Source organism: Rhinolophus sinicus, linkage group LG11, assembly GCF_036562045.2.
Source record: "Rhinolophus sinicus isolate RSC01 linkage group LG11, ASM3656204v1, whole genome shotgun sequence".
Lineage (NCBI taxonomy): Eukaryota > Metazoa > Chordata > Mammalia > Chiroptera > Rhinolophidae > Rhinolophus > Rhinolophus sinicus.
Genome location: NC_133760.1, coordinates 60,143,783 through 60,171,260, shown reverse-complemented (window position 1 = coordinate 60,171,260; position 27,478 = coordinate 60,143,783). Strand labels below are relative to the sequence as shown.

The following is a 27,478-nucleotide window of genomic DNA, read 5'->3' as shown; positions in this document are numbered from 1 at the left end:
CGCTCGGGGTTGCTATGGAGCCCAATGCACTCCAAATCGGAAGTGGTCCTTGAAAATTACTTTCCCAGGAAACTTGTATTCTTAAAACAATGTCATTCTAATTCGCTTTTTCCTAAAGCAAATTCTTGCTATCAGCACAGAAAGCTACGCTCTCCTCCCGAGAGGAACTTCTATTCCTGCAGCGGCGGCAGCGGGACGGAACCAAGGAGCAGAGCGCTAGGGGCTCCCACGAGCACTTCTCTGGGACGGACCAGCCCCCTCCAGTGGGGTTGCCGTGGAGACGGAGCGAGCTGTGGATGCGGAGGAGCGCCGAGGCTGGGCCTTTACTACCTGACTGCCCAGGGGGCTCACAGGACCCACGCCAAGATGGTTAGTGGCTCTAAACAGTGAGGGAGAATTTTCAGTAGGTCCTGCGACTGGAGAGTAGAAGTTCCCAGGACACTACTGGGCAAAGTCTAGGCGTGTCAGCGGAGGATCTATCTCCCTGCCCTCCCCGTGTTCCCGTGGGGGACCGGGATGCTACTGTAAATACCTCGAAGCTTTCTTCTCTCCTACTTCTCCATTTCCTCACACCTGAGCTGCGCGTGGGATGGAAAGCAGACCAAGGGAAGGCTGAGATGACAAGCGTCACGAAATCACCTCTTACCTCACTCTCACTGGAGAAGATAAAGAACTTGGGAGTAGCTGTTTGGTTCAGCTCAAGTACAGGATGATGGCCCTTTTAGTAAAATGCGTGTTACTGAAAGGATTTGAATAGGCTATCCTGGGGTTCGTTGTTAAGGATTTGACTTGTAAATCCTGGAGCTGTCTGTCACTCTCAGTTTAAAACTGACCATCTGCTTTGGATCAGACAGATATCTGTTGTTTCTTTCACAGATGCTTTCAAGGGCCAAACCTGCTGTAGGCGGAGACTTGCTGCACACTGACAAAATAAAGAAGAAAGGTAGGAAGATTCCGAAACTAGAGGAGCTACTTTCACAAAGAGATTTCACTGGAGCTATTACCCTACTGGAGGTAATGTTCAAAGAAGGTTGCTTCTTGGGAGGTGAATACCAGAATATAGATGAATGTTTGGGTGAATTCTGGTTGCTGTGCTGTTGGAACAGGTGGGTGCATTCTGGGGCTTCCTGTAAATCTAGTCAGGCACAGACTCCAGATTCTAAGTTAATTATAAGTCTAATCAAAGATGAGCTAAAAAGACTTACTTCGTGAGGGACTTTAAAAAAAAAATTTTATTGGGGAATATTAGGGAACAGTGTGTTTTTCCAGGACCCATCAGCTCCAAGTAAAGTTGTTGTTTTCAATTCAGTTGTGGGGGGCGCAGCTCACTGGCCCATGTGGGAATCGAACATTCCGGTGACCTGGGTGTTATAAGCACTGCGCTCTAACTAACTGAGCCAACCGGCTGCCCTATCTTGAGGGACATTTTTAATTTTGTCTAGTATGGCTGATGGCGAATCCAGTCTAAAAATATGGAGTCTCATTTAACGCAGTGTCAGTTCACACATTATTTATCCCAATTCGTGACCGATTTATGACTTATACCTATGATGTGTTTAAAATTTTGGTCAAACTTAAATCTACCATCATTCTTCGTGCTTATTGTCAAAATAATATATCTTCAGAAAATATTTCAATCGCTATGGCAGTAGTTCTCAACTTTTAATATGCATCAGAGTCATCTGCGGTGCTTATTAAAGTGCATATTCCTGGGCTTCTGCCTTAGGGGTTCTGATTCTTTACGGAATCAGTCTTCAGTGGTGCTCAGGAATTTGCCTGTTAGAGGAGTAGCCTAAGCGTTTCTTCCGTAGATGATGCAAAGACACTACACTTTGAGAAACTCTTTGTGAGAAGCACATGGTATCGGAGAATGAAGGGGGGAAACCAAAGAATGAGGAGATGGGGTTTGACAGCCAGCCTGGTTATGTTACCACAATCATTTCTCCAAAGCACTACTCAGGCATCTTACTCATAATCTATCAACAGCAATTGTTTTAACTCGCTTTATATATTTTTCTCAGTCTTCCATGGATAGTACTACTTCTCTTCTTAGTGCTCTGGTACTGAGCACATTGTTTAACTTTTTTGTATCAGCCTTCTCGTCTTTAAAGTGGGGAGTTGAATGATTTGGGAGCTTATCCAAATCAGTTATAATCTATGAGTAAATAGACGTGTGTACTAATGGGACAGGTTTGAAGTGTGAGGTTGAATGCAGTTTACTGCATGGAAGGTGAGAACATGGGCTTTGGAGTCAAACATTAAGTCCCTACCACCCCACTTACTGGCTGTGTGGTCTTGAGTTTATTGCTTAATGTCTCCAACCTTCTTCAGTTATTTGGGACTAAATATTTCACATAATTCTTATGTTCCTTACATATCACCCAGAATTGCTATGAAGATAGTGCTTAAATACTTTTCTGGGGTGAGGTGTCAGTAAATACAGAAAAATAAATGTGAAATGTTTGAAAATATAAGTTTCTGTGAGAATTAGAAGGTAACTGTGCCGAGTGCTATAGGTATAGGTTTAATTAAACTGGGTTGTGACTTGCTTCTATTACTTGTGATTTTTTAATATTCATCAGTAACTTAATGAAGCAATTTTTTAAACAGAGGGCTTACTTTTAAAAGTTTTGCATGATTTCTTTTCATGAAATTTTTTTTTTTTTTCATGAAATTTTAACCTGAAGTTCAAACGTCATGTTGGGGAACAAGAAGAGGATACTAATTTGTGGATTGGATACTGTGCTTTTCACCTGGGTGACTACAAGAGAGCTTTGGAGGTTAGTTTAAAAAAAAAATTATAACAGAAGGGCTCTGAAAATGTTACTAAGCTTTGTATTATAATAGTAGATGCTCATGGTAAAATTCAAACAATATAGAAGGGAACAAAGTATAATGAAAAAAACCCACCCTATCTGCTGTTCCCAGTTCTACTTCTTTGTCAATGGAGGCAACCATTAGCTCTTTTTTGATGTGTTGCTTCAGAAATCTTCTATATAAGTTCGAGTATATATCTATATATATATATATATATACATCTGTATATGTGTACATACTGGTATGTATTTTGTTTATTTTTAGATATAAGCTAATGAGATAACATTAATATTTCTTTTTTTTATTAAAGTTTATTGGGGTGACAATTGTTAGTAAAGTTACATAGATTTCAGGTGTACAATTCTGTATTACATCATCTATAAATCCCATTGTGTGTTCACCAACCAGAGTCAGTTCACCTTCCATCACCATATATTTAATATTTCTTAAGTAAGTCTTCAGGAGAGGAAAAATAATCCATTTGATAGAAAATTTTTCATGAGTCATTTCTCAAAACAACTTAATTTTTATTTTGTTTTGTTATCTTTAGACTCCAGGCCAGTGTTTTCCAAAACAAAATATGTAGCACCAGCTCTGTGAGATGGATAGATTATTTTATCTTTATATTTTTACAAGTATAGTTTTGGAAGTTGTTTTTCTTGGTCATTGTAAACCCTTCTTATCTAATGAACAATCTATAGGATTATGAATGTAGATAAAATTATAGATGCCTTATGTCAAGCAATTTTTAATTCATAAATGAAATTGTTTAAACATTTCCCATATATTCTTACTCCCAAAATGTAATCTGAGGATATTTAAAAAGCCTGCATAACTAAAATGAAAGTATCCAAGATCAGGAAATGAGGCTATGAGATGGAGAACAAAAGCAACAAAATCAGTGAAGGAAAAGGAAAATGTGAAAAGGACAGAATAGAGGCTGGTAGTATTTGTGAAAGATACAGAAGAAAGGAGAGTAACCCAAGTGTAAGAAAAAGAAACAAAGGCATCTGGTAAAGACTGGTAAATAGTAAGAGTATATGGAAAGTGTAGTTGACAAAGTAAATTTCAGAAAGAGTCCTTGGCAGGAAAATAAATACCTTTTTAAAATGTAAAGCCAAATAAACAAAGCCAGAGACCAATTAGAATGAAAGCAAATTTGTAGTGTAGTAAGGTTATCAGATTTTAAGTTCACTGAACCTATGCATTTTTATAAGGTATCTTTTGTGTGTCTTTTTAAGTTAGCAAAAGTAAAATATTTTAGTCACTTTTCATTTCTGCAGTTTGTCAGCCCAAATCAGTGTTAAAAGGAGAAAAAAAAATATGTGTAAGATTATATGGAACTAGCCCTGCATGGGTAGGATTGAGCTTTCACTTCAGTATTGAAGTATTCGGGTATAGAATCGCTGAGCACATAGGATTCCCCAAATGGGAACTTGCCCAGTCTCAGTAAGAAGTCCTATTCCATAATAGAAGGATGGCCCATCAATTACTTTACTCCTGAAATGACATCACTGTTTAATATATATTTTAGGAATATGAAAATGCGACAAAAGAGGAAAATTGCAATCCTGAAGTCTGGGTGAACCTAGCCTGTACCTACTTTTTTCTGGGAATGTATAAACAAGCGGAAGCTGCTGGATTTAAAGGTAAAATGGGCCCTTTTAATATCTGGTATTCATTACTAATAGGAAGTCATTTTGGAGATTTAAAAACTTAATATTTAATTCCTTTTTCTGTTGAGGAACAGGCAAGTGGTATTACAAAGCTAAAGCATAGCTTTACTCATCGAAGAATATTGGATTTGAGCAACTTTATGTTTAAAGGAAGAGTTTATCTCTGTGCTGCTACCCCCCCACCCCACCTCCGCAGAAGCTATAGAAGGTACAAGAATGAGAGAAGAAAAAGGGCTAGATACCTTTCTTAGGCCACATCATGGGAGCATATTCATGATATGTTAGGAGCTGACAGGAGTTGGGTGCCGTTCAGGTGCTTATGGATGTGGATTTCATAGCTGCTTTTCGTGCTTCTGAGAGAGAAGTAATTTTAGGTTGAAGAATCCGTACTTCTTTACTTTTGTTTTCCTTGTCATGACAATCATCTAAGGAGAACTAGACTCAAATCTGCCAATAAGAGTAGGGCAAAGGGAAATATGGGAGGAAAGATTGGGAATAATTAGAGTATGAATCACATTAAATTCAAAGAAATATACAGAACGTAGGCAAGGGAATGTCTGTTGGGAAATTTGTTAAGGAAGAGTGTATTTCAGGGTAGAATTTTTAGCAAATTAACTGACATATACATATTTAGAAAGAATTCCTGCTCAGATTCATGGGAAATGTGAAACTCGAAGCCTGTCTTGATTTGTACCCAAATGGTTTCATATGTACTAATACAGTTTTTCCTAATTTAGTTAGAAGGGCCTTTAAGTTACTTTATCTTATGTTTCTAGACTTGATCTGTGCCTAGAACAGTATTAGTCACATAGGTGACCAAGGTAGTTCTCTCTCTTTTCATAGACATTTTCTCTTTTTCATACATTGACGTATGACTTTTTGCTGTAAAGAGATATCGGATTGGGTGTCCAGAACTAGGAAAATTCTCCCAGAGTGCAAAGGGGATTTGAACTTGAAAGGGGTTCACCTTTTTGCTTGGCTACCTGTTTGACTGTGGCAGAGAATCATGCTGGAAGATCCGTAGAGGGTAGAGGCTGGGCTAAGTTATTCAGAAACTATGGCAATACAGTAATTGTGGCAAAGGAGATTCCAGAAGGATTTGACAATGAAGACTGGGAAGCACAGCTGAATGAGAGCGGGTTCCTGCACGTATCGACATGACCATACCTGTTTATGCCCAGTCTTGGGTTCAGTGAATGACACAGTGGTGGGCTGTGTGTGTGGAGTGCTGTGCTGGGGGTCATCATAATTGAATCAGGTAGAACAAATGGTGGGGAAGAACAGAACCGTGGAACATTTGTCTTCCGGTTCATGATGCTGTTGCTGCTCCTGCCGTTGGAGACCAGCCTGGCATGGTGTATATTACATAGCAGAGACATATCAGGAACAGGTAGGTAAGGGTTTGGGAAGATTTATAGGAGTCTCATCTTATTCCTGTGTGGGACTAAGTGCCACAGGAAAGTGAGTTCTTTAATAAGCAGCTTGGATTTTCTTTTTTTCCAGCTCCAAAAAGCCGGCTTCAAAACCGCCTCCTCTTTCACTTGGCTCACAAGGTATCTACATTCTCATTTCACACTTGTTGCTTTTAAAATATTTTTTTTCCTTCTTGTTACCAACAATGGTGAAAAATAATTAACTGTAAATTCTTGTTATGTCCATCTAGTGGACTGAAACATTTATCATTATGAAATGTCTCTCTTGATGTGTAAAAATTCTTTTTCACATATAGTCCTGTGTTGTCATATTTGTACAGCTACAACAGCTGTTTTGGGGTTACTGTTTGCCTATTATAGCTCTTTCCATCCTTTTACTTTCTACCTTCTTTATCTTTATATTTTAAATGTTTCTCTTATAAACAGAATATAAAAATGATAAAGAGACATAGGAAAAAAGGAAAGGGAGAAAATACAAAAAAATAAATAGAACAGAAAAAGAAGGTAAGAGGAAATGGGAGGTCGAGTAATTAATATGAGCTGTGACATAAAGGCTTTCCATTGTCAAACCTGTGCCTCCAGAGGTTTTTTCCATTCTTTCACTGAAGAGGAGACGCAGGCGAAGAAAACAAGAAGGTGAAGGGAAGCAGGGAGAACCTAGACATAAAATGTCTGAAGGAGAAGAAGGAGTTAAAATCTCGATAACATCGGTGTTGATTTCTCTGCCTCTATTTTAATGTGAAGCTTTACATGTATTTTTCTTTCTCACAATTTTAGTTTAATGATGAGAAGAAGTTGATGAACTTTCATCAGAATCTTCAGGATATCACAGAAGATCAACTCAGTTTGGCTTCCATTCACTACATGCGCTCTCACTACCAAGAAGCAATTGATATTTACAAGCGAATAATGCTGGATAACAGGTCTGTGTCCTCTTATGCCCAGTGGAAATCTCATTGTGTTAGTTTCTTCTGTAACTAATGAGGACATAGTGTCCTTTCGATCTAAACCATGTATTCAAATCTGCTTAGCTCATAATCTGGTGAGGTTAATAACTTCTTATTGTCTAGATCAAGGTTTATCCACCTTTATTTCATTATCACCCTTCCAAGGAGCCTTTTTAGGCTTTTTTTTCCCTAATTGCCCTCTCATGAAATTTTATCACAACAGATATACTGGATATCTGTTTATGTACTATATGTGTATCTATGTTCTATACATAAAATGAGTAGTACCATTTCCCACCTCCTTACAAGAACCAATGTTTGGCCCTTTGAGGGTGATGTTGCCCATATTGAAAAATGCATGGTCTAGATGTATCAATTTCAGTGTTATAGCTACATCGTGGGTAACTTGCTGACAAAATTAGAAACAAACAATTCTGAAAAATTAACATTCCAACTTTGTCGCTGACCACGTGACCTCTCTCCCACATTCCAAAGATATCTCATCCACCTCCCTTCTCCCTTCTTTTGCTTTACCTTCACAGTCTCCCACTCATTCCCGTTTTCACTCATCGAGTCTACTTGACTTGCCTGTCCATCCTCTCTATGGTGTGTGCTTATTCACGTCTGTGCTCAATTACAGCATATGTTCATTTGTAAACATGAGTAGGTAGAGCTGAACTTTTTCCCTTTCTTCTGTAGTGCCATCTTTTATTCTACTTATATCAAAACACCCAAATGTGACAATACAAAAAGAAAATGATTGCACTGATTATATCTTGCCTTCTTTCTTCAAAAGGCAAATTCATATCCTGTTTGCCTTGCTGTTCATTTGAGCCATTAAAAAAGTCTTTGTGGTTTGACAACATTTCTGTGAAGTAGACTTAAACTGTTAACCTTAATTCTTCCATCTACCAGGGAGTACCTTGCCCTCAATGCTTATGTGGCCCTATGTTACTACAAGCTGGATTACTATGATGTGTCTCAAGAAATTCTGGCTGTTTACCTCCAGCAAATTCCTGATAGTACCATCGCACTCAATCTTAAGGCCTGTAATCATTTTCGCCTTTACAACGGCAAAGCAGCTGAGGTAGTGATGGAAACTTATCTTTAACTTTCTTAATTCTAGTTTGAATTACCCTGTACTTCCTGGATTTTTCATGAAACTATTACCTATCACTTTTGATTAATAATACCCCTTTGTTATGGCCAGTGTACGTCTGTAAGAACTGAAGGATATCAGTATTTACACTTAAAAGGCAGTCTAAAAAGAATGTCGACTTCTGAATTCTCTGTGTGTGCCTAATATATTATGGATGATCTTCACCTAGATGCCTTAATTCACATACATTAAAACCAAACATTTCCACTTCTTTCTCTAAAGTATGTTTGAGGCTGTGTGATGCGATGTGAGCTGTGCATAGGTCACGTCGGAACCTAGGATGTCCTCCGCTCTCTTCTCCTCCACGCCCATCTAATCATTCACCAGTTCCTATCAGTTCTGTGTCCTGGCTATCTCTCCACCCCCTTTCTCCTTGCACTGCTCTAGTGCTCATCTCCTATTTCTGTTCCTTCCCTGCCTGTAGTCTTGTTCTCTCTAGTCCGGCCACTGAATTTGTTCCGTAGACCTTTCTCCTACCACCATAGCTTTGCAGACACCGTTCTCATTCCCTGAAATGTCTTTCTCTGCTTGGTACACATTAGTGTCTCCGCTCAGGTTACCCCAAGAAGCAATAGAGGTAGATATTTTATAAGTACATAGAAGTTAGCTAATTACAGGCACTGTGCAGAACTCTTTATATTCACTGTTTAGTTTTCCTGATAATCCTATGGATAAATTCTATTACTGCTCTTTTTGTGGGAAACTGAGAGTATACAGGAGTCCATACAATATGACCCCCCCTTTTATTAAGATTATATATATACACGCATATACACATATATAGATATAAATAGATATATAGAGAGCATATTCTATACTATACTACAAATTCAGATAAATATGTGTGTATACGTATACACACACACATATATATATATACATACACACGCACACACACACACAGATATATACTTTATATAGAGATGTATATACTTTATATAGAGATGGTTTTTAGGTTAACCCTATAGGGGGCCATGTTTGGAAATTAGTTCCTTGGTCATTAGTTGATGTCAGAAGCCACCAAAATTTAAATGTAAAATTTCTCTATGTGTCAAAGTTTAAAAATCGTACTCCTGCCCAAAAAACAGTTCCAGATGGCATCCTGCCACCCTAGAGGAGGAGGAGGAAAGAAAGAAACTGAAGCTAGCAAGTGAACTGTATCACAGCAAAATGTATTGTGAAAACTAAATAGCAAGGAGCCCTATTAACACGCTTCATGCTGACAGAAGATTCAACTCCTGAGTGAAACAGTGTTTAGTCGTTGGTGGGAGATGGGACAGGGTGGAGAGCATGTGCCTTTAGCATAAGCGCAGGTTCATGTTTAATGGCTTATGTTGAAAAAGGTGGTCAGTTGTGGGAGAAGAAATGCCCACCAATTAAATTGCTCAGTATACAATCGAACAGCCCATTTATATATTATATACAATACATTGTTGTGTATATTCATTTCAACTAAAAAGTCCCTTGGGTCTGCCTAATTGGCTACTTTCCTGCATCAGCAGTTTAATAGTAAACTGGGTTTGCAATTTGATCTCTTTGAAGTTCTCATCCTTGGTAAGAACAAATAAAGAATATATATTCTTGCCTTTCTACTTTGAGTTACTCTTGGGGACTTTGCCAATTTTGGTATAAGGTCCAATCTATGAAATGTTTATATTTTATCTGCACGTGTTCTTTCCATGGTCTGGGATGCGTAGCATGGCTAATCAGTATTCTGTAGGTCTAGTGCTATCCAAGTCAGAGCCTCAAACTGCTTCTCTTCCCGAAAAAGCATGCTTTCTCATTTGAAATTGTGTCAGTGTAGTTTACGTACTGATTTTTACGTACTGATTTTTGATTTTATGATGTACTCCAGCAGTAGATAATTATGTCAGATATACCCTAAGAAACTCTTTTGTTTGGTAGCAATGGGATATAGTTTGTGTTTACTTATGATAATTTTATTAAAACACATACAATCAGGAATTCCTCTAGTAACTTATATAATGGGTTCTGTACTATATGGTTCATTCTTTCCACAAACACCTATAGCATTCTGTAATAATATGTAATGATTGATTAATTCTTAATGTGGCAAGTTCAGGTCTCAAACCCTGGTCTGGCTGACTCCAAAACCCTCTATTCTATTCTGTCGATTCATTTGTTTTTTCCTGCTCTCAATTTCATACTGCCTTAATTGCTGCAGCTTTATAATAAATTCTCACAAGGTTCAGCTAGCTAATATACTATTTAAGATTTTTGCATCAATACTAATCAATTTGATTAGTCTACAATTTCATTTTTTTATTGGTACAGGTCTCATCAGGTCTGGGTACAAAGGTTATACTGGCCTCATGAAGTGAATGGAGAGAGTACCATATGTTACAATTTTCTGGAAACATTTATACAGGCATACCTGGGGATGTTGTGGGTTCAGTTCCAGATCAGTTTCTACTGCAGTAAAGCGTGTATCACTATAAAGCTTATATCACAATAAAGCAAGTCACATGAATTTTTTGGTTTTCCAGTGCATATGAAAGTTATGTTTATGCTACACTGTAGTCTATTCAGCGTGCAATAACATCATCTGAACCTTCAGCGAGTCATAATCTGTTTGCTGGTGGAGGGTCTTGCCTTGAAGTTGATGGCTACTGACTGATCAGGGTGGTGGTTGCTGAAAGTTGAACGGCGGTGGCAGTTTCTTGGCTAACTAGAGACATAGCTTTTGGCCTATCTTGATCTTCGACAGGCCTTCTTTGCTAAGCTTAATCATTTCTAGCTTTTAAAAACCTGTCTATTTTTATTTGTTTTCAGTGGGAACACTGACTGGAATCACCTAAGCCAGGGGCTCTCGAAGTGTGGTCTGGGACTCCATTTCATGGGGTCTGTGAGGCAGGGCCGGCACTTGTATGAGGCAAGCAAGCTGCCTGGGTGCACAATTGAAGAGGGTGCATTTGTACCGCTGCACAGATGTGAGTGAGTGCTGCTTTCAATTCTGTGCCCGAGGCACCTTGCTTGCCTCACCCTTAGTTCCGACCGGCCCTGCCTGAGATTGAAACGATCCTCATAATATAAAAGATTGTGTCTTTTCACTTTCATTTGCTCAAGTGTGCAATGAGGTTTTCCAGAGACAACATGATTTCGAAATAGATCGACTGCAGTTTCAGATATACCTATCTTGCTGTCCCCTGCTAAACCAGACATTAAAGAGACTTGCAAAAATGTGAAAACAGAACTACTCTCTTCCCACAAAATTTTTGTCTTGGCAAATACAGCTATTTTAAAAAATAAAACATGTTATGTTAGTGTATAGTAGGGTCTTTTTTTTTTTTTTATTGAATACTTAAAATTTTCTGTTTTAGTTTCTAACACAATAAATATTGATGGCTTTAACCCACATAAACAAAAGCTCTTTGAGATTCTTAATAATTGTTAAGATTATAGAAGGAATCCTGAGATTTAAAAGCTTGAAAACTGCTGATCGAGCCAAATATTACTCAACATTTTGGAACGGCTGCTGTGATCAAGAGAAGAGATTAATAAAAGGATTGCTGAGTAGACATGCACTCCCATCTGAGAGCAGGTAGAACAAGCTTGTAGTAGTTAGTGAGAACAATCAAGAACTTAATTATTTTATCCAGAAAAGCTCAACTACCCACTGATGGAAGTAGAACAAGGAAGAGGGGAGGATTACTCAAAATTATAGATTGGCAAGGTAGGAAGAACAGAAAGCTGAGGAAGGTAACTGAGTCTAGGGTGTTAGTGAAAACACTGGAAAGGACCATTTGTTTTAAGGGGAGGCGAATACAGACAGATCTGATAGGTGCAATATTAATAAGTAATACAATAGAGGGCAGAAGGCATTTTAATTGAGTTATGTATATAAATGGCAATTGAGCAGGGAGGTGGTACTATGAGAATTCAGGATATAGGTGGAATGGTTTGATTTAAGAATCAACCTCAGCTGTCAAAAGTTTAGCTCCCTTATTATCTTTGGCCCTTAAAGAAAGACTAATTCTAGGAGTCTTTAGATTCAGGTTCACCAGTTTCAAGCTTGCTGCTTACTGTAAGTTTCAAGTCACCTAACTTGTATAAGCTTCAATATTCTCAATTGTAAAATCAGGATAATGATAATTACATTGACTATTTCATAGAGTCCTGGGGAACAAATGAAATAGCCTGTTAAATTCTTTGTAAACTATAAAGCATTGTTCAAATATGTGGTGAAAGAACTACACACTTGTCATTTTCATAAGCCTTTCCTGTTTCAATTTCAGGCAGAACTCAAAAGTTTGATGGACAGCGCCTCTTCTAACTTTGAATTTGCTAAAGAACTCATTAGACACAATCTGGTAAGTAATAGTTTCCCATCTTGACTGACTTGAGTCCTGCCCTATTTGGTACATCTCAGCAGTTAGAATGATGAATGAAGGGAAATATCTCAGCAAATATTTCTCTACTCTAGGGGAACTCCTCCTTGCTGTTGAGGAGAGAAAACGAGTTTAAAATATCAGGACTTTCATCAAGGAAATCCTTATTGGGAGGACAGTGATACTTATGTCGGGGAAGAAAAGGAATTTTCCTTCATCCTTTCTAAATTCTTCTGGCTGGTCTAATAATCAAATTGACATGAGACAGATTAAAAGAGAAAATAACCAAATTTATTACCTGTATACACACAAGGACCTCAAGAATACAAGTCCTGAGGACGAATCAGGCAGTTGAGGTTTATAAGCCATCTTGAGCTAAGGAGAAAGGGGAATGTGGTTTGGACTTCAAAGGGGGAGGTGAGCAATTCACAGGTAGGTGAGAAGGAGCAAACGTTTGGTAACCAAATTCTTGCAGGGCCACCCAGAAACAATGGACAGTGAGGGGAGTCTCCCAAATAGCCTGCTATGTTCCTCGTTGTCTGCTGCACTTAGGTCACATGAAAATACAGTTAATCTATGATGATATTAATAGCTCCCTTCCTGGAGCAGGTTTTTCTATCTAAATTCCATTAGACCGGTAAGGCGGAGGTAAAGGCTCTTCTTGAGTCTTTTGTTTCTTAAAAGTAACTGGCCTAAAATAATGAAAATCCCCAAAAAAGCATATTTGGGGGTAGCAAACTCTGCTCCCCCTCATACATAAAAACATTTAGAAAGAAGTGCAAGGCAGTGCAAAGCCAAGTGTTTGGTTTGTTGGCAAAGACAAAGGAGTGTATCATTTTGGGTTAGAATAAATGGGAAGCATTCTCTGGTGAAAGTAAAAGTTGAGCTCATCTTTGAAGGATGGCTGAGTTTAGAACTAGGATGGCACGTGTGAACAGTTGTGAGCAGATTAAGCTTACTAGACAGTTTGTACTGAGCATAGTGTAAAGTACAGTTGTACTTAGTGAAAAAGTAAAGGGGTCGCGAGGTTTAGGGCTGGGTTCTGATGGCCTTTGCTAAAAAATCCAGGCTTGGGTTAAGTGTGATTCTGTTGACCATGCAATATGGTGGATGCAGAGCAGCTTTCAACTCAGACACCTGGGGACAGGGGCCAAATGTATGTAATACAGCTGAGTTTCAGATTCCTCGGCCAACAATGGCGCTAATAATACATGCTTTTCTTTCTGTTTTCTCTGTTTCTTTAGCACCAGTTCTCCCAGTATGCATGTTAAAAGCCATAGTTGTTTTAGGCCCTCTCCCCTGCCTTTATTTCTGATATCTGCTCACTCATTTAATCATATTAATCTTTTCTTGGCAATGTCTTATATTCTATTCCTTTTCTAATTCAGGCCTCCTTCACAGATATTGTTTTCTTTGGATAGTTTCTATCATGAGTTTCTGCCGCTAATCTTTTGATTTCTCATCTAGTTTATAAATTAAAGCCAGATGAATTTTTGTGGAGACTGACGTGTTAGAGATAGTAGTCTGGATATTAAGCTTGGAGAGAGATCAAGACTGGAGAATAGGTTTAGTTTTCATAAGAGAGGTGGTTGCCAAAGACCTGACAATTAAATGCAGAGGAAAGAATTAAACACAGGGAAAAAATATGGTTCCAAGAGAGCATCTGTATTTACGGGGCTGGCGGAAGCTGTATAAGCAAATAAGACAAGAAAAGGCAGGCAAGAAAGAGCACCTAGGTAATGTAATATTATTTACAACTTCACATTTTAATCACCTGGGAGGTTTTTAAAAATAATGACGCATGGAGTCCACCCCCACACCCCCAAGAGATTTTTATTTAATGGTTGGGCTGGGGCCCAGCTCTCAATATGTTTCTTAAAAGCTTCCCTGGAGGATGTAATATACAGCCAGAGTAAAGAACCACTGTATGTATAAATGACGGGGAGAAGCATATCAGCTAGTACGTAGGGATTATCCTTGGAGAGTGGGATTAAAGAGAGAAGTAAGAATGTAAAAATGTTCCTTTTTGCTTTTGTAATACTATATGTAAGGGGTTTTTGCCGATGAACACCTATTACTTTTAAAGTTTAAAACAAAACCTGAAACACATCGAACAATATGAATAGTTGTTATGAGCATCAACTTTTGCAATTAGACTTGAGGTCAAAATCAAGCTATGTACTAGCTTTGTAACTTTGAGTAAGTCACCTAACCTTGCTGAGTCTGTGTTCTCATATATAAAATAGGGGAAATTACAGTACCTGCCTTATATTCCTATGAGGATTAAATGAGGTGCGGGAGTCCAGAATGTACCACCCTGGCATGCAGTTTATTTGGAGCTAAAAACAAAGCCCAACAACTCAGGAAGAGCTTTTTACCTACCCCTTACCTGCCTAAAGAGATGCAGATAGAAAAACCTGCTTCAGAAGGGAACCTGAATATTCACCTTAGCACATATGAATTAAGTGTGGTCCACAGGGAGGGCCCAAGCAAAAGTCTGTTTGCTAGACTCCCCTTTGTGTCCCATTGTTTCTGGGTGGCCCTGCAAGCATCTGTTTACCAAATGTTTGCTCTTCCTCAACTACCTGTGAGTTGCCTACCCCTTCTTAGTGCAAAATGACATATATGCCTCCTGTCTTTAGAATTGTCATGCTTATGTGAATTCCCATGCACACCTATTAAAATTAGATTTTCTCCTGTTAATCGGCTGTATGTCATTTGAATTATTTGACAAGCCAGAAGAAGTAAAAGGGTAAGGGGAAAGTTTCTCCTGTTCCTATAGAGGTGATCTGTGGGAAGTGCCTCCCACAGTACTTAGCAGACTGTAAGCGTGTGGTAAATACTGCCACTGTTGACATGCTGTGGCCATCAGTGTCAAACCTGCAGGCACATCACAGAGCAAGAGGACCGAAAGTCCATTGAATTTGGCTAACGGGGTTAATTTGTGACTTGCAAGAATAAGTTTTACTGGTGTTCTCAGAACAGAATCCAGTTTTCTGGGAGGTTAAGGAAGAGAACGTTGAAGCAGGAAGCCACACGCTTTTGAAGTGTGGCATGGAAAGAAAGGCGAGAGATAGGGTACTACCCAGAGGGAACAATGGCACCAAGTGGAAGAGTTTTCTTTCTTTCTTTTTTTTTTTTTAAATTTATTGGGGTGACAATTGTTAGTAAAATTACATAGATTTCAGGTGTACAATTCTGTATTACATCATCTATAAATCCCATTGTGTGCTCACCACCCAGAGTCAGTTCTCCTTCCATCACCATATATTTGATCCCCCTTTACCCTCATCTCCCACCCCCCACCCCCCTTACCCTCTGGTAACCACTAAACTATTGTCTGTGTCTATGAGTTTCTGTTTCTCATTTGTTTGTCTTGTTCTTTGGTTGTTTTTGGTTTATATATCACATATCAGCAGAAGAGTTTTCAAGAGAGCAAAACCCTTGTGTATGTTTAAAGTTGAGAAGTAGAACCAGGGCTAATGACGATAGAATTATTAATTAATGGAGGAACAAGATCCAGATGAAGTTAGAAGTCATGAGTTCAAGAAGACAGGTGAAACAATTCATCTTGGCCAAAGCAGGGAACATCTCAGACAAGAAGGAACCAAAAAAGATGACCAAATAGATATTCTGAGGTAGAAAGAAGCGATCAGGTAGTTCCTGCCTAACAGTCTTGATTTCTACGTATTGACTTAAGAAACATCTTGTGATGTGCCAGATACTGTGCTAGGCTCTGGGAACACAAGCGTGCACAAAACTGTCCTTTCATGGATAGTGTTTTTGTTTTCGCTCTTCTCTATAGCATTTATTATCATATGACAACATACTTACATGTTTGCTTTCTGAAGGTCTCTCCCCACTTGAATGTAGGCTGTATAGAGTGACAGGGGAGTGACTTGTTCCTACTGTAACCCCAGTGCTTATTACAATACCAGGCATATGATAGGTGCTAGTCAACATTTACTGAATTAATTAAATGAAACGTTCCCTACTATGTGCTACACATTTAGCCCACTTTAACTCATTTAATCTTCATAATAACCCTGAAAGGTAGACATTCCTAATGCCATTTAGAGATGAGGAAACAAGCTCAGAAAGGTTATATAAATTCCTTCATGGGGGGTTTGATGTAGACTATCTATCTAGAAAAGAGTTTCATTAATTATTGAGTAGTTTAAGAGTTTTCACGTTTATTTTCTTATACTTACTGTAATTTAGATAATGGCTTTTTTTCAATGATGTCAGGGTCATGTGTATATAGAGAGCTTCAAAAACATATTCATCCTTTCAAAGAAAGGATTGCTGACTGTATTAATTACAGTTTTGGGGGCCGGGACTGCATGGTAAATGTAGAGTTCCTTGTCAATATGGAGTTTATATGCGTGTAGGTATAACAGACAAACAGATAACAGATACATGAAATGACAAGTGTTATGAGTGAAAATAAAGGAAGGTGAAGGTATAAACACTGATAGTGGAGGTAGGTATTAGATAGGGTAAAAAAATGAAATATATAAATATAGAAGCATCAAAGTCAGAGGGTAGGGAAAGGAAGAGAGATGGTAAGAGGCACAGACAATAGTTATGCAATAATACATTCAGTGAATGATAAGAGTTCTCAGGGTTCAGTGGTTCCCAGAGCTATTTTAGTTGGATATCATGTACCCAGTTATACGTGGCAGCTCCAGAAGCATTTCCACCAGTAAATGTATTTGTACTTATCGCCACAATAACTCAATTTCTCTGTCTCGAGGTTGTTTTCCGAGGAGGTGAAGGCGCTTTGCAGGTTTTGCCTCCCCTGGTTGATGTCATTCCTGAAGCCAGGCTAAACTTAGTGATTTACTACCTTCGTCAAGGTAAGAAAACTTTGTCTTGTTCTTGCTCATAGTGATTTACTTTAGACTATTTAATCTCTCATTGAACTATTTGCTTAACTTCTAAAATTCATAGTACTTCCCAACAATGTATTCGCAACAGGTTCATAGGACAGAACAAATTCACTGGTGCTTATTTGTTGCGCCTTGACTCTTTAGCCTCTCTTTCTTCCTCTGTTGCTTCTAACCTTCTCCCATATTCTGTTTTTCTATTTTCTGCTTATTTTTCTCTCCTTTGTTCTCTACTATTCTGTTTCAGTGTTTCCCTTGTTTTTCCTTCTCCTCCCTTGCAGGTCTTTCTTTTTCTAGTGTTCCCCTAAGTATAGAGTACCTCCCAGTCTTCGTAAGTCTTTTTTTTGTTTTATCACGAACTGTTTTTTCTTTGCTCTAATTGTCTGCCTTTCTTTTTCTTTGTACCCCTGGTTTCTTATAAGAAATGTTATGATTCAAAGAGGATTATGATATTTATTGCCCCTAGGTAAGGATAAAATTGCTGGACACATGCCTAAAGCAGTCTTTCATCTAACAGTGATGAGTACAGGCTAGTAGCATCCACGCGTTGGTGGTAGCACTCTGTCATGGGCCTCGCACTAACAGTGTGGGCCTTTAGGTGCATGTTAGAAACCAACCAGACAACATAGTCCGAGGAACATGTGTTTATTAGAGTAAGAACATGAACTTGCAAACAGTTCTCTCTATGTAAGCACAAACAAATACATATATATAAGCACAAAGAAATATACTTTGGGGCAAGAATTCAAAGAACATCTTACGTATTTTATAAATTAATTTTTATTATAAAAATTTTCAAACATAAACAAAAGTAGCTAGTATGACCACCCAAAATGAACACCCGAATATTCATCCCAGAGTCACCAGTTTTCAAGATACTGACAATCTTTTTTCGTCTGTCCTCTCTCTCCCTTTTTCGTTGCTGAAATGTTTTAAAGCAAATCCCAGACTTCATGTCATTTTACTCCTAGGTACTTTGTATCTCTTTTTAAAAAATGGTTGTTTTTTTTAGATAACTATTATACCACTGGTATATAATACCCAGTCCATATTCTTAGCTGGAACATTTTTTTAGGTGCTTCATGGTTTAATATGGGTTTCCTAAGGCTATTTGGTTATCTTTAGGATTACTACTCAACATTGAACTTGATAGAATGTTAGAAGACAGATAAAATAGATCATATTTCTCATGAATGTTTGAGTACTGAAGGATCTTATGTTTTTGGGGACTGTTTCAGAAGAGTTTGCTGAAACACAGACTAGTATAGCTACTTATTTCTTATATTTCAGATGATGTGCACGAAGCCTATAACTTAATTAAGGATGTGGAACCCACTACTCCTCAGGTAACTGAGAATGTGTTATCTGTTACTAACCAAGTCCTATTGAAAACGGAACTTTAGAATAGTACCTGGAAGGCATATTAGAGAAGATTCTTGCTTGTCGAATCCCAGGAAAGTCCATATATGTTGATCTAGAAATGTTATGTGAGATTTTTGATTAAAGAATGAATGTTCTGGTCTTTTAAAATTATTATTATTTTTAAATTTATTGGCGTAACATTGGTTAATACAATTATATAGGTTTCAAGTGTACAATTCTATAATAATACATCATCTATGTATTTCATTGCATGTTTACCACCCAAAGTCAAATCTCCCTCTGTCACCATGTATTGGACCCCCTTTACCTGCTACTACCTTCCCTTCTACCCACTTACCCTCTGGTAACCACTAAACTGTTGTCTATGGTCTATGAGTTTTTGTTCGTCTTATTTGTTTGTTGCTTTCAGTTTTATAGCCAACGTATGAGTGAAGTCATATGGTTCTTGACTTTTTCTGTCTGACTTATTTCACTTGGCATGGTAATCTCAAGACCCATCCATGTTGTTGCAAATGGCAGTATTTCATCTTTTCTTATGGCTGAGTAATATTTCATTGTATAAATGTACCTGATCTTCTTTATCCAATCATCTATCTAAGTAGATCAATCAACAGTAAAGTAAGGAAATTGAATCAGTCATCTAAAACCTTCCCAAAAACAAAAGTCCAGGACCAGATGGCTTCACTAGTGAATTCTACCAAACATTCAAAGATAATTTAAATTATCCTTCTCAAACTGTAAATTGTCCTTCTCAAACTCTTCCAAAAAATTGAAGAGGCAATACTTCCAAACTCATTTTATGAGACCTACCTTGCCCTGATACCAAAATCTGGTAAGGATAACACAAATAAAGAAAACTACAGACGAATATCTCTGTTGAATACAGATGCAGATATCCAAAACAAAATACTAGGAAATCAAACATAACATTAAACAAATTATATATCACAATCAAGTGGGGTTCATTCCAGGAGCACAAGGATGGTTCATCATACACAAATTGATCAATGTGGTACATAAACAAAATAAAGGATAAAAATCATGTGATCATATCAATAGATGCAGAAAAAGCATTTGACAAGATACAATATCCATTTGTGATGAAAACACTTAACAAAATGGGTATGGAAGGAAAATCCTTCAGCATAATAAAGACCATGTACAACAAATCCTCAGCTAATATTATACTTAGTGGTGAAAAACTGAAAGCTTTTCCTATAAGATCAAGAACAAGACAAGGATGCCCCCTCTTACCACTGTTAACATAGTATTGGAAGTCCTCACCAGAGCAATCAGGCAAGAGAAGGAAATAAAAGGCATCTGAATTGGGAATGAAATTAAATTGTCCTTTTTGCAGATGACATGATTCTTTATATAGAAAACCCTAGAGACTCCACCAAAAAGCTATTAGAAATAATAAACATACAGTAAAGTTGCAGGATACAAAAATCAATGTACAAAAATTCATTGCATTCCTATATACTAACAATGAAATTTCAGAAAAAGAAAGAAAAATCCCTTTTGCGATTGCAACAACAACAACAACAAAATACCTTGAAATAAACTTAAGGATATGAATGTTCTGGTCTTTTTGACATTTTTGAACTCCCTTATATGTGATCATTTTCTCAAAAGGGTTGAGGTTTGGAAATACTGAAATCTACTAGGTTGGTGCAAAAGTAATTGCAGTTTTTGCAATTGTTTTTAACCTTTTAAACCGCAGTTACATTTGCACCAACCTAAAAGAATTCTGATGAAAGCAACGATGAGATATAGACACTTATCTCACTAGTATAACTGTCTGTAACTGGTCTTTCTCTCCCACTAGATTGTTCAGCTCCTTGCAGTCAGTCAGGGTTGGCGTCTGCATTGTATCTCCAATGTTGTGTACACTAAGCACACAGTAATCATTCTACTTATTGAATGAAACACTAATTGAAAAATGTTTCCAGACCCCATGAAGTCTAAACAGGTGTATTTCTCAAGTGTATTAAAAGCTTTAGCATCTTCTACTATTCTCTTCATGCACATTCTTAAATAAAAATAGCACTCAGATAAAAACTGATAAAGCTGCTAAGGAGGGTATCTGTTAAAGACTAGAACCAAGTCAGAAAGGGATATAGGTGAGTCCCTAGCACCCCAAAAGAGAATACCTTACAAATGGAAACCAGAGAACACTTTTTTTTTTTTGAAGAAAGGATCACTAACAAAGGGTGATTATCATATCATTGGAATGGGAAAATAATATATATGATGTCACAGAGAATGGCAGTGGTTGATAAGGTGATAAAAATGGTCAACAGACATTTCATGGTTAATTTTTTTCCCATTGAATTGAAATAAAACAAAACTTAACTCCTGGAAGTTTTTACTGCGTTATTTCTGCTTAAGGTTGAGAATTTACAAATATAGTTAAGTTCTGTTATATGGACACTTACCTACTGGAAACCAAATGAAAGTTTCCTAATTCTTTACTTCAAACCAGGGATAGAACAGAGAAAAATCACACTAGGTAGCTTTTGATAATGTATATAAAGTATTGAGTTGATGCAAATAATTTACTTGAAAGATATCTCTTAGCTTCACATTCCTTTTAAATCAGTGTTATTCTCTGTTTCCAGGAGTATATCCTCAAAGGAGTGGTCAATGCAGCCCTTGGCCAGGAAATGGGTTCTGTGAGTATGAAACCACTGGTAACCTATAGTCTGCAAAGTTGTAGTGTATGGAAACTTTGAAAACAAATGTCAGAGTTCAGCCAGCAATAAGCTTACAAATAGGCTCTTCGGCAGTTTCTCATTTCTCTGTATCCCCCAGTCCAGATTCCATTGTAAAAAGAAGTTTATATTAAAGACAATAAAAAGCTTTAATGCTAAAAATCTCCCAGTTTTAAAGTGTTTACATCTAATAACAACAACAAATCATTGCACAGCTTCATTCTTATTTTCAGTGACTTCTTTTTTTTTAAAGACTCCGAATAGCCAGGGCAATCTTTTTTTTTTTTTCTTTAAACTTTTGTTTATTTAGGTGTGTTTTTCCAGGACCCATCAGCTCCAACTCAAGTAGTAGTTTCAATCTAGTTGTGGAGGGCACAGCTCACAGTGGCCCATGTGGGGATCGAACCAGCAACCTTGTTGTCAAAAGCACCATGCTCTAACCACCTGAGCTAACCGGCCACCCCAGTGACTTCTTTTTTTAACATCACACATCTCGAGCTATAATTTTGGTACCTGCAAAATGAGGATAATTGTTTCTCTGGAAAAGCTCTTCATAAACACCAAAACACTGTCTTAAATTAAACTGAAAAAAAAGAAAAAGAAAAAGAAATGAAACTCTTATTCATCTAAATATGATTTATCTAATATTCTAAAAAGAATAAGAATACTTTTATTTAGAATTCTAATATTCTAAATATGAATATTGAGTTCTTTTTGGAACAAAGTGGGATATAAATAAATCTTACCTCCATCTCACTTCACAGTGTTTCACATAGCAGATAGGTAGACAAGAGTTAGTTGTTGAATAAATGAACTTAATAAGTACTCCTTGTTAGAACCATAGCTGCTACCATATGGTCCGTTAGGTGGTAAAAGAGCCATAAATATTTGCTGAGTGGTTAACGAAGGTACTCTTAGGCTAGAATTTCAGGATGGATTTTGTGTTTCTTTTATCTGGCCCAGAGTACGTTTTAATTCCGTTTCATTTCCTAGTTTCTTACGCTAATTAGAATTAATATTGTTTTGGGGAGGACTTTAAACAAGGCTATATGTTAAATCCTGACAAATATGGTAAAACCATAAAGTATAATACAAATAAAATATTTTCAGCTCATTCTTCTATATCAGCTGTGCTTTGTTTTTCAGAGGGATCATGTGAAAATTGCCCAGCAGTTCTTCCAGTTGGTGGGAGGATCAGCTAGTGAATGTGGTACGTCTGACATCTGTACTTGTGAGCGTGATTCATTGGAGCTGGTTGTATGTTGACTGGTGACGTTTGATTCTGTGTCCACGGGTACAGCTGTTAGGTTTCCCATTATAAAATGGGAAGTCAGACACAGGAAAGAAAATCGGAATTAGCTCTTCTCAATATCTCAGCTAAAGCGGGATGAGGAATATAGAAATAGAAGAGAATAAATGTATTCTTTAGTTCATGAGTGTTTTAAACATTTGATTCTGTTTTTGATTTGAAACATTAACTTTTGATTTTTCAAGAGCTCTTTATATATTAGAGCTTTTGTCATGCTGTAGATATTTTTTCCAATGGGTCATTTGACTTTTATTTACCTATCATATTCTTTCCTATATAAAAATACTTCAGTTTTATTTAATAAAGTTTATCCTTTCAATAATGATTTCTTACATGGATATCAAGTTGATTAGACAGTACATTCTTACACCTGCGGTTATATAATATTCACCTATCTTTCCCACAAGTAGTTTTGTGGCTTCATTTCTATTAAAGTATTGATTTCATCAGTCAAGACTCAGGGTCAGATTTGAGGAAGGGCTATAAAAACAGCTGATAGTTAGCCAGTAGGAACTGACATGGCTGTCTGTACCGGTTGTCTGTGCCGCATCTATTCTGATGAACAGTGTTCATGCTGAACTGGTTGTTAAATATTTTTTTGTCACCCCTGTGACAAAACATTCTTTCAGAACCATTTGTTGAGTAATATTTCCTTTCCCCCATTTCATTCATTCATACAGTCTAGTGGGACAGACTGAAAACATAATAGATAGACTATATAGCATATCTGTGATGAGAGCTATGGGGAAAAGATTGAACAGAGCAAGGTGGATTGGAAGTGCCAGTGGCAGAGTGGGGGTTGTACTAATCATCTGCCGCCTCAAATAGGAATGTGACATGAGACAAAAGGTTGGGTCGGGATCTGGATCAGATGGTTCTATGGCAAATTATTTCCCCATTTGAGATTAAAAGTGCCAGGTTGTCTTGGATGAGTAATAATGGATACTAAGCCACATTAGTTGCTGGTGCAGCCATTGGAGTTGAGAGAATCAAAGCCCTGGAAAAAGAACTGGGGAGTCCTGGAACCTTCAGGGCATGTGTTCATTTTGGACTCTGAGAGTTAACCCAGAGCGAGATTACCGGCCACTCTCCAGTACTGTGATCTTTGTTATGCTGAGGTTTTTGTCCACTGAACAGAATCTGTAATTTCAGAGTCTAAAAAGATGTCTTGGAATACATTCCTATCTCTAAATTATAAAAGAGTTCACATTTATTTGAGTTCAAATTTCAGTGAAAGAAACCTTTTGGTTTCATGAATACACATGGTTTCTTCTCCTGTGTCATTTCAGATACAATACCCGGGAGGCAGTGCATGGCTTCCTGTTTCTTCCTGCTTAAGCAATTTGATGATGTCTTGATTTACCTCAACTCATTTAAGGTCAGTATAGAATTTTCTAGATGATCTTGTATCCAAAATACTATATAGAAAAAGTGGAAAGTTCGCAAACTTAATTGTCTGACCTCATATATAATATGTCAGGGCTAAGATACTCTTAGAGACGGCCCTCTTACTATGTTGGCGTTAGTGGTATCAGGTAATTCCGTAATATTATTGTTGTGTTTATCTGTTATAACTGATGTTTTTATATTTTATCTGTTAATGCTCAATATGACCTGTTTTGGGGCTGTTTTTCAGAGTTACTTCTATAATGATGACATCTTTAACTTTAATTATGCGCAAGCCAAAGCTGCAATAGGCCATACCAGCGAGGCTCAAGAGGTGGGTACCTGCTTTGGAAGGCATTTGAATGATTCTGTGCAAAAACATTGTTGCCTTTTTCTTGATGAAATTAAGTGTTCAAGGGTAAAGGATTATTAAAAGTTCCCTTGTTCATAAGTTACATTAAAAAGTACAATATGAATAGATCTATAACTTTTATAACCACATGAATGTTTTCCTTTTTTTGATACATTTTATAAAAGCATAACATACATGGAGAAAAGCATACAAATCAAAGTATACAGTTTGATGGTTAACATACCCAAATAATCAGTACCCAAACCATGAAACAGAATATTATCATAACCCTAGAAACCCTCCATCTCTTTTTGTGTCAGCCTCTTTCCCCCAAGGCTAACTACCGTCTTGACTTCTAACTTCCTAGATTGATATGTCTAACTTATTCAAAATATTTCGGTTGAATTATTCAGTTGAATTTTGTTAATTCAGCAAATTATTCAACTTATTATTATTTAAATTCCGAATATTTTCTAATTTCCCTTATGATTTCTTCTTTGACTGTGACTTATTTTAAAATGTTTCACGATTTTCAAGCATGCTTGATCCTTTCCAGTTTATTTTATTTTGATTTCTAACTTAATTATATTGTGATCACAGAATGTGGTCTGTATAACACCAACCCTTTAAAATGTGTTGCAAAACTTGTTTTATTGCCCAGGAGCATGGTCATGTGTGCTTGAAAATAGTATGGATTGTGCAGTTGTTAATTATTCCGTCCAAATCTTCTCTATCCTTACCAATCTTTTGTTAGCTCGTGATAACAGTAACTGAAGGAAGCGTGTTAACATCACCCCAGTTTTGCCCTTCACTTTTCTTAGCAGCCTGTGTAGAATTGGTCGTCCATAAGGCTATGTTACTCATGAATGGAAGGTAAGCTGATATGAATGTTCTTACTGCAAAAGCATCTTCATGTCGATTCCCTTTCTTGCCTCTCCTCACAGGTGTTTCTTTTAATCCAAAGTGAGAAGATGAGAAACGATTACATTTACCTCAGTTGGTTGGCTCGATGCTGTGAGTCTGCTTTTAAATGTCATAGCAGAATCCTCTTTTTTTTTTTTTGTCTATTGCCTAATCTTCTGGATGGAAATTATATTGAGCATTTTGTAATTTTGTTCTGTAGAAGGAATAAACGCCAAAATTGTGTTATCAGTGCTACTCAGTAAGGATGGCCATGTATATCTATTATATAAGTTTACCCTGTGATTAGTTCTGCCACATAACATTGACCTAGCACATGCAGTCCTGAAAGATGCCAGGTTCTTCCTTTAGCCCTGTTAAAGTTTCCAGAGTCACACTTTAAAGTGTTTTTTAAGAAATGATACTGTTTTGCTGATTTTTTACCTTTTTACTATGGTGTAGGCTTTAAAAGTGGCAAATGTCAGAAACGTAATTTTTTTGTGTATTATTTAGCGTATAGTCTCTGTCTGTCTGTCTGTCCACTCTTTTCTTGCTCTTTTTGTTCACTTGAGTTTAAAATGTTCACTGAGTTTTTGAAGTTGCGGGAAAATTTTTACAATCACATATTCTAAGGCCAAAACTGTATGCGTGAGATTGAATGAATGATAGATATCCTCTTTCAAGCAAATGAACTCAATGGGAACTACTGGAAATCAACCGAATCTAAAAAGACAAAATTATCTGAATCCTACCTTAAAAATTTTAAATATGATTGAGTTCAGATGGGGAAGCAGCTTAATGCCAACATTGCAAGCTGTCCATGTAGGGGCTATTGACCATTGCTTTGTATGTTTGAAACATCGAACCAAATCCGTAGGCTAGCAAGATGCAGAAGTGTATTTCTTATACATTTGAAAAGCATAAATCTTTACTTCTTTTTGTAGATATAATGAATAAGAAACCAAGACTAGCCTGGGAACTTTATCTCAAGATGGAAACATCTGGCGAGTCCTTTAGCCTCTTACAGCTCATCGCTAATGATTGCTACAAGGTGGGTCTGAGGGAACGTTGAAGGTCAGTGTGTCACATGGCTGCATGGGCGAAAGACTAGGGGAACGTGTCTTAGAAACTCAATGGCTCTTGGTAGGAGCATTCGCGTAGTGATATCAGACGTGTCATCTCTTTTATGAATGAACTGAACTCAGAGACAGACAGCATGTCAAGGTTTTCCATGCGTATGAAATCATGATTAAGAGAAGAGGTTTTAGATGTTTAAAGGCTGTGAATCTTTAGATACCATCCAGAAAAAGATATTCATCTGGTAGTTGGACATTTGGTTTTGAGGCGCAAGAAAGATGTCCTCTGACATCTAGAGACATTGATTTGGAGAAATCATCAACATTTCAGTAGTAATTGAAATGCTGAAAAACAGCGAGATTACTCAGGTAAGGAAGTAAAGTGAGGAAAGTAGAGGCTGGCAAACCAAATCTTGGGGAGTGCTAAGATGTAAATAGTAGACAGGAAAGACAAAGGAACCAGAAAAAGAGAATTAAAAAAAAAGCAGTCATTTAGTAAAGGACTGACTCTGTGTGTGTGTGTGTGTGTGTGTGTGTGGAGTTGGAAAGGCAGGGAAGGTGGAGGAGTTTTGGGCCCTGTCCTATACTAGTAGATTAAAAGCTTTTAAAAAATTAGCCTCAAATTCAGAAATTCCTATTTTTGGTATGTGTCTTCCTATCCAGAGGACAAGAAAATGTCAGGTAAAGAGAGTCTAGTGTTAAATTAATAATAACTCATTTCAAAGTGCATCCTTATAAAAAATAAAGTGACTCACCATCAATGGAAAAAGGTTTCAAACATAGGAAACTTGAAATTCTTTAACCTGACTTGGTGAATGGCATTGCTGTTGAGTTAGGGGAGGCAAATGGGAAAAAAAAACATTAAAAGACAGGAATTGAGTTCAATTTTAATACAATAAATCCGAAGTGTGTTTGGGGCTCCCAGGCACAGGTATTCACGTGGGAAATTAGCAGGGTGAGCCCAGAGTTCAGGTGAGAGGCCGGGCTCAGAGATGTGGTTTTGGAAGTTAACAGCAGTTACGGTGGTGGCAGGAGCAGTAGCCGCAGGAGCACAGAGTGAGGGAGAGAAAGATGAACCAGCGAAAGGT

The 27,478-nt window shown here is 37.4% G+C and overlaps 1 protein-coding gene across 2 annotated transcripts in view; it reads left to right on the top strand.

Annotated features, from left to right (window-relative positions):
• The window catches only part of IFT56 (intraflagellar transport 56), a 34,704-nt gene continuing 7,226 nt past the window's right edge, over positions 1 to 27,478 (top strand). The window contains exons 1-16 of one of the 2 annotated variants that reach the window (XM_019750379.2): positions 1 to 369; positions 877 to 1,014; positions 2,688 to 2,780; positions 4,352 to 4,466; positions 5,997 to 6,046; positions 6,704 to 6,849; positions 7,789 to 7,960; positions 12,289 to 12,363; positions 17,138 to 17,240; positions 18,561 to 18,616; positions 21,275 to 21,328; positions 22,514 to 22,577; positions 23,966 to 24,054; positions 24,313 to 24,396; positions 25,359 to 25,428; positions 26,259 to 26,365. In XM_019750379.2, the coding sequence (XP_019605938.2) occupies positions 25 to 369; positions 877 to 1,014; positions 2,688 to 2,780; positions 4,352 to 4,466; positions 5,997 to 6,046; positions 6,704 to 6,849; positions 7,789 to 7,960; positions 12,289 to 12,363; positions 17,138 to 17,240; positions 18,561 to 18,616; positions 21,275 to 21,328; positions 22,514 to 22,577; positions 23,966 to 24,054; positions 24,313 to 24,396; positions 25,359 to 25,428; positions 26,259 to 26,365 (1,761 nt within the window). In that variant the 5' untranslated portion in view covers positions 1 to 24. The remainder of the gene's footprint in view (positions 370 to 876; positions 1,015 to 2,687; positions 2,781 to 4,351; positions 4,467 to 5,996; positions 6,047 to 6,703; positions 6,850 to 7,788; positions 7,961 to 12,288; positions 12,364 to 17,137; positions 17,241 to 18,560; positions 18,617 to 21,274; positions 21,329 to 22,513; positions 22,578 to 23,965; positions 24,055 to 24,312; positions 24,397 to 25,358; positions 25,429 to 26,258; positions 26,366 to 27,478) is intronic. The other variant, XM_019750387.2, reaches the window with a different exon arrangement.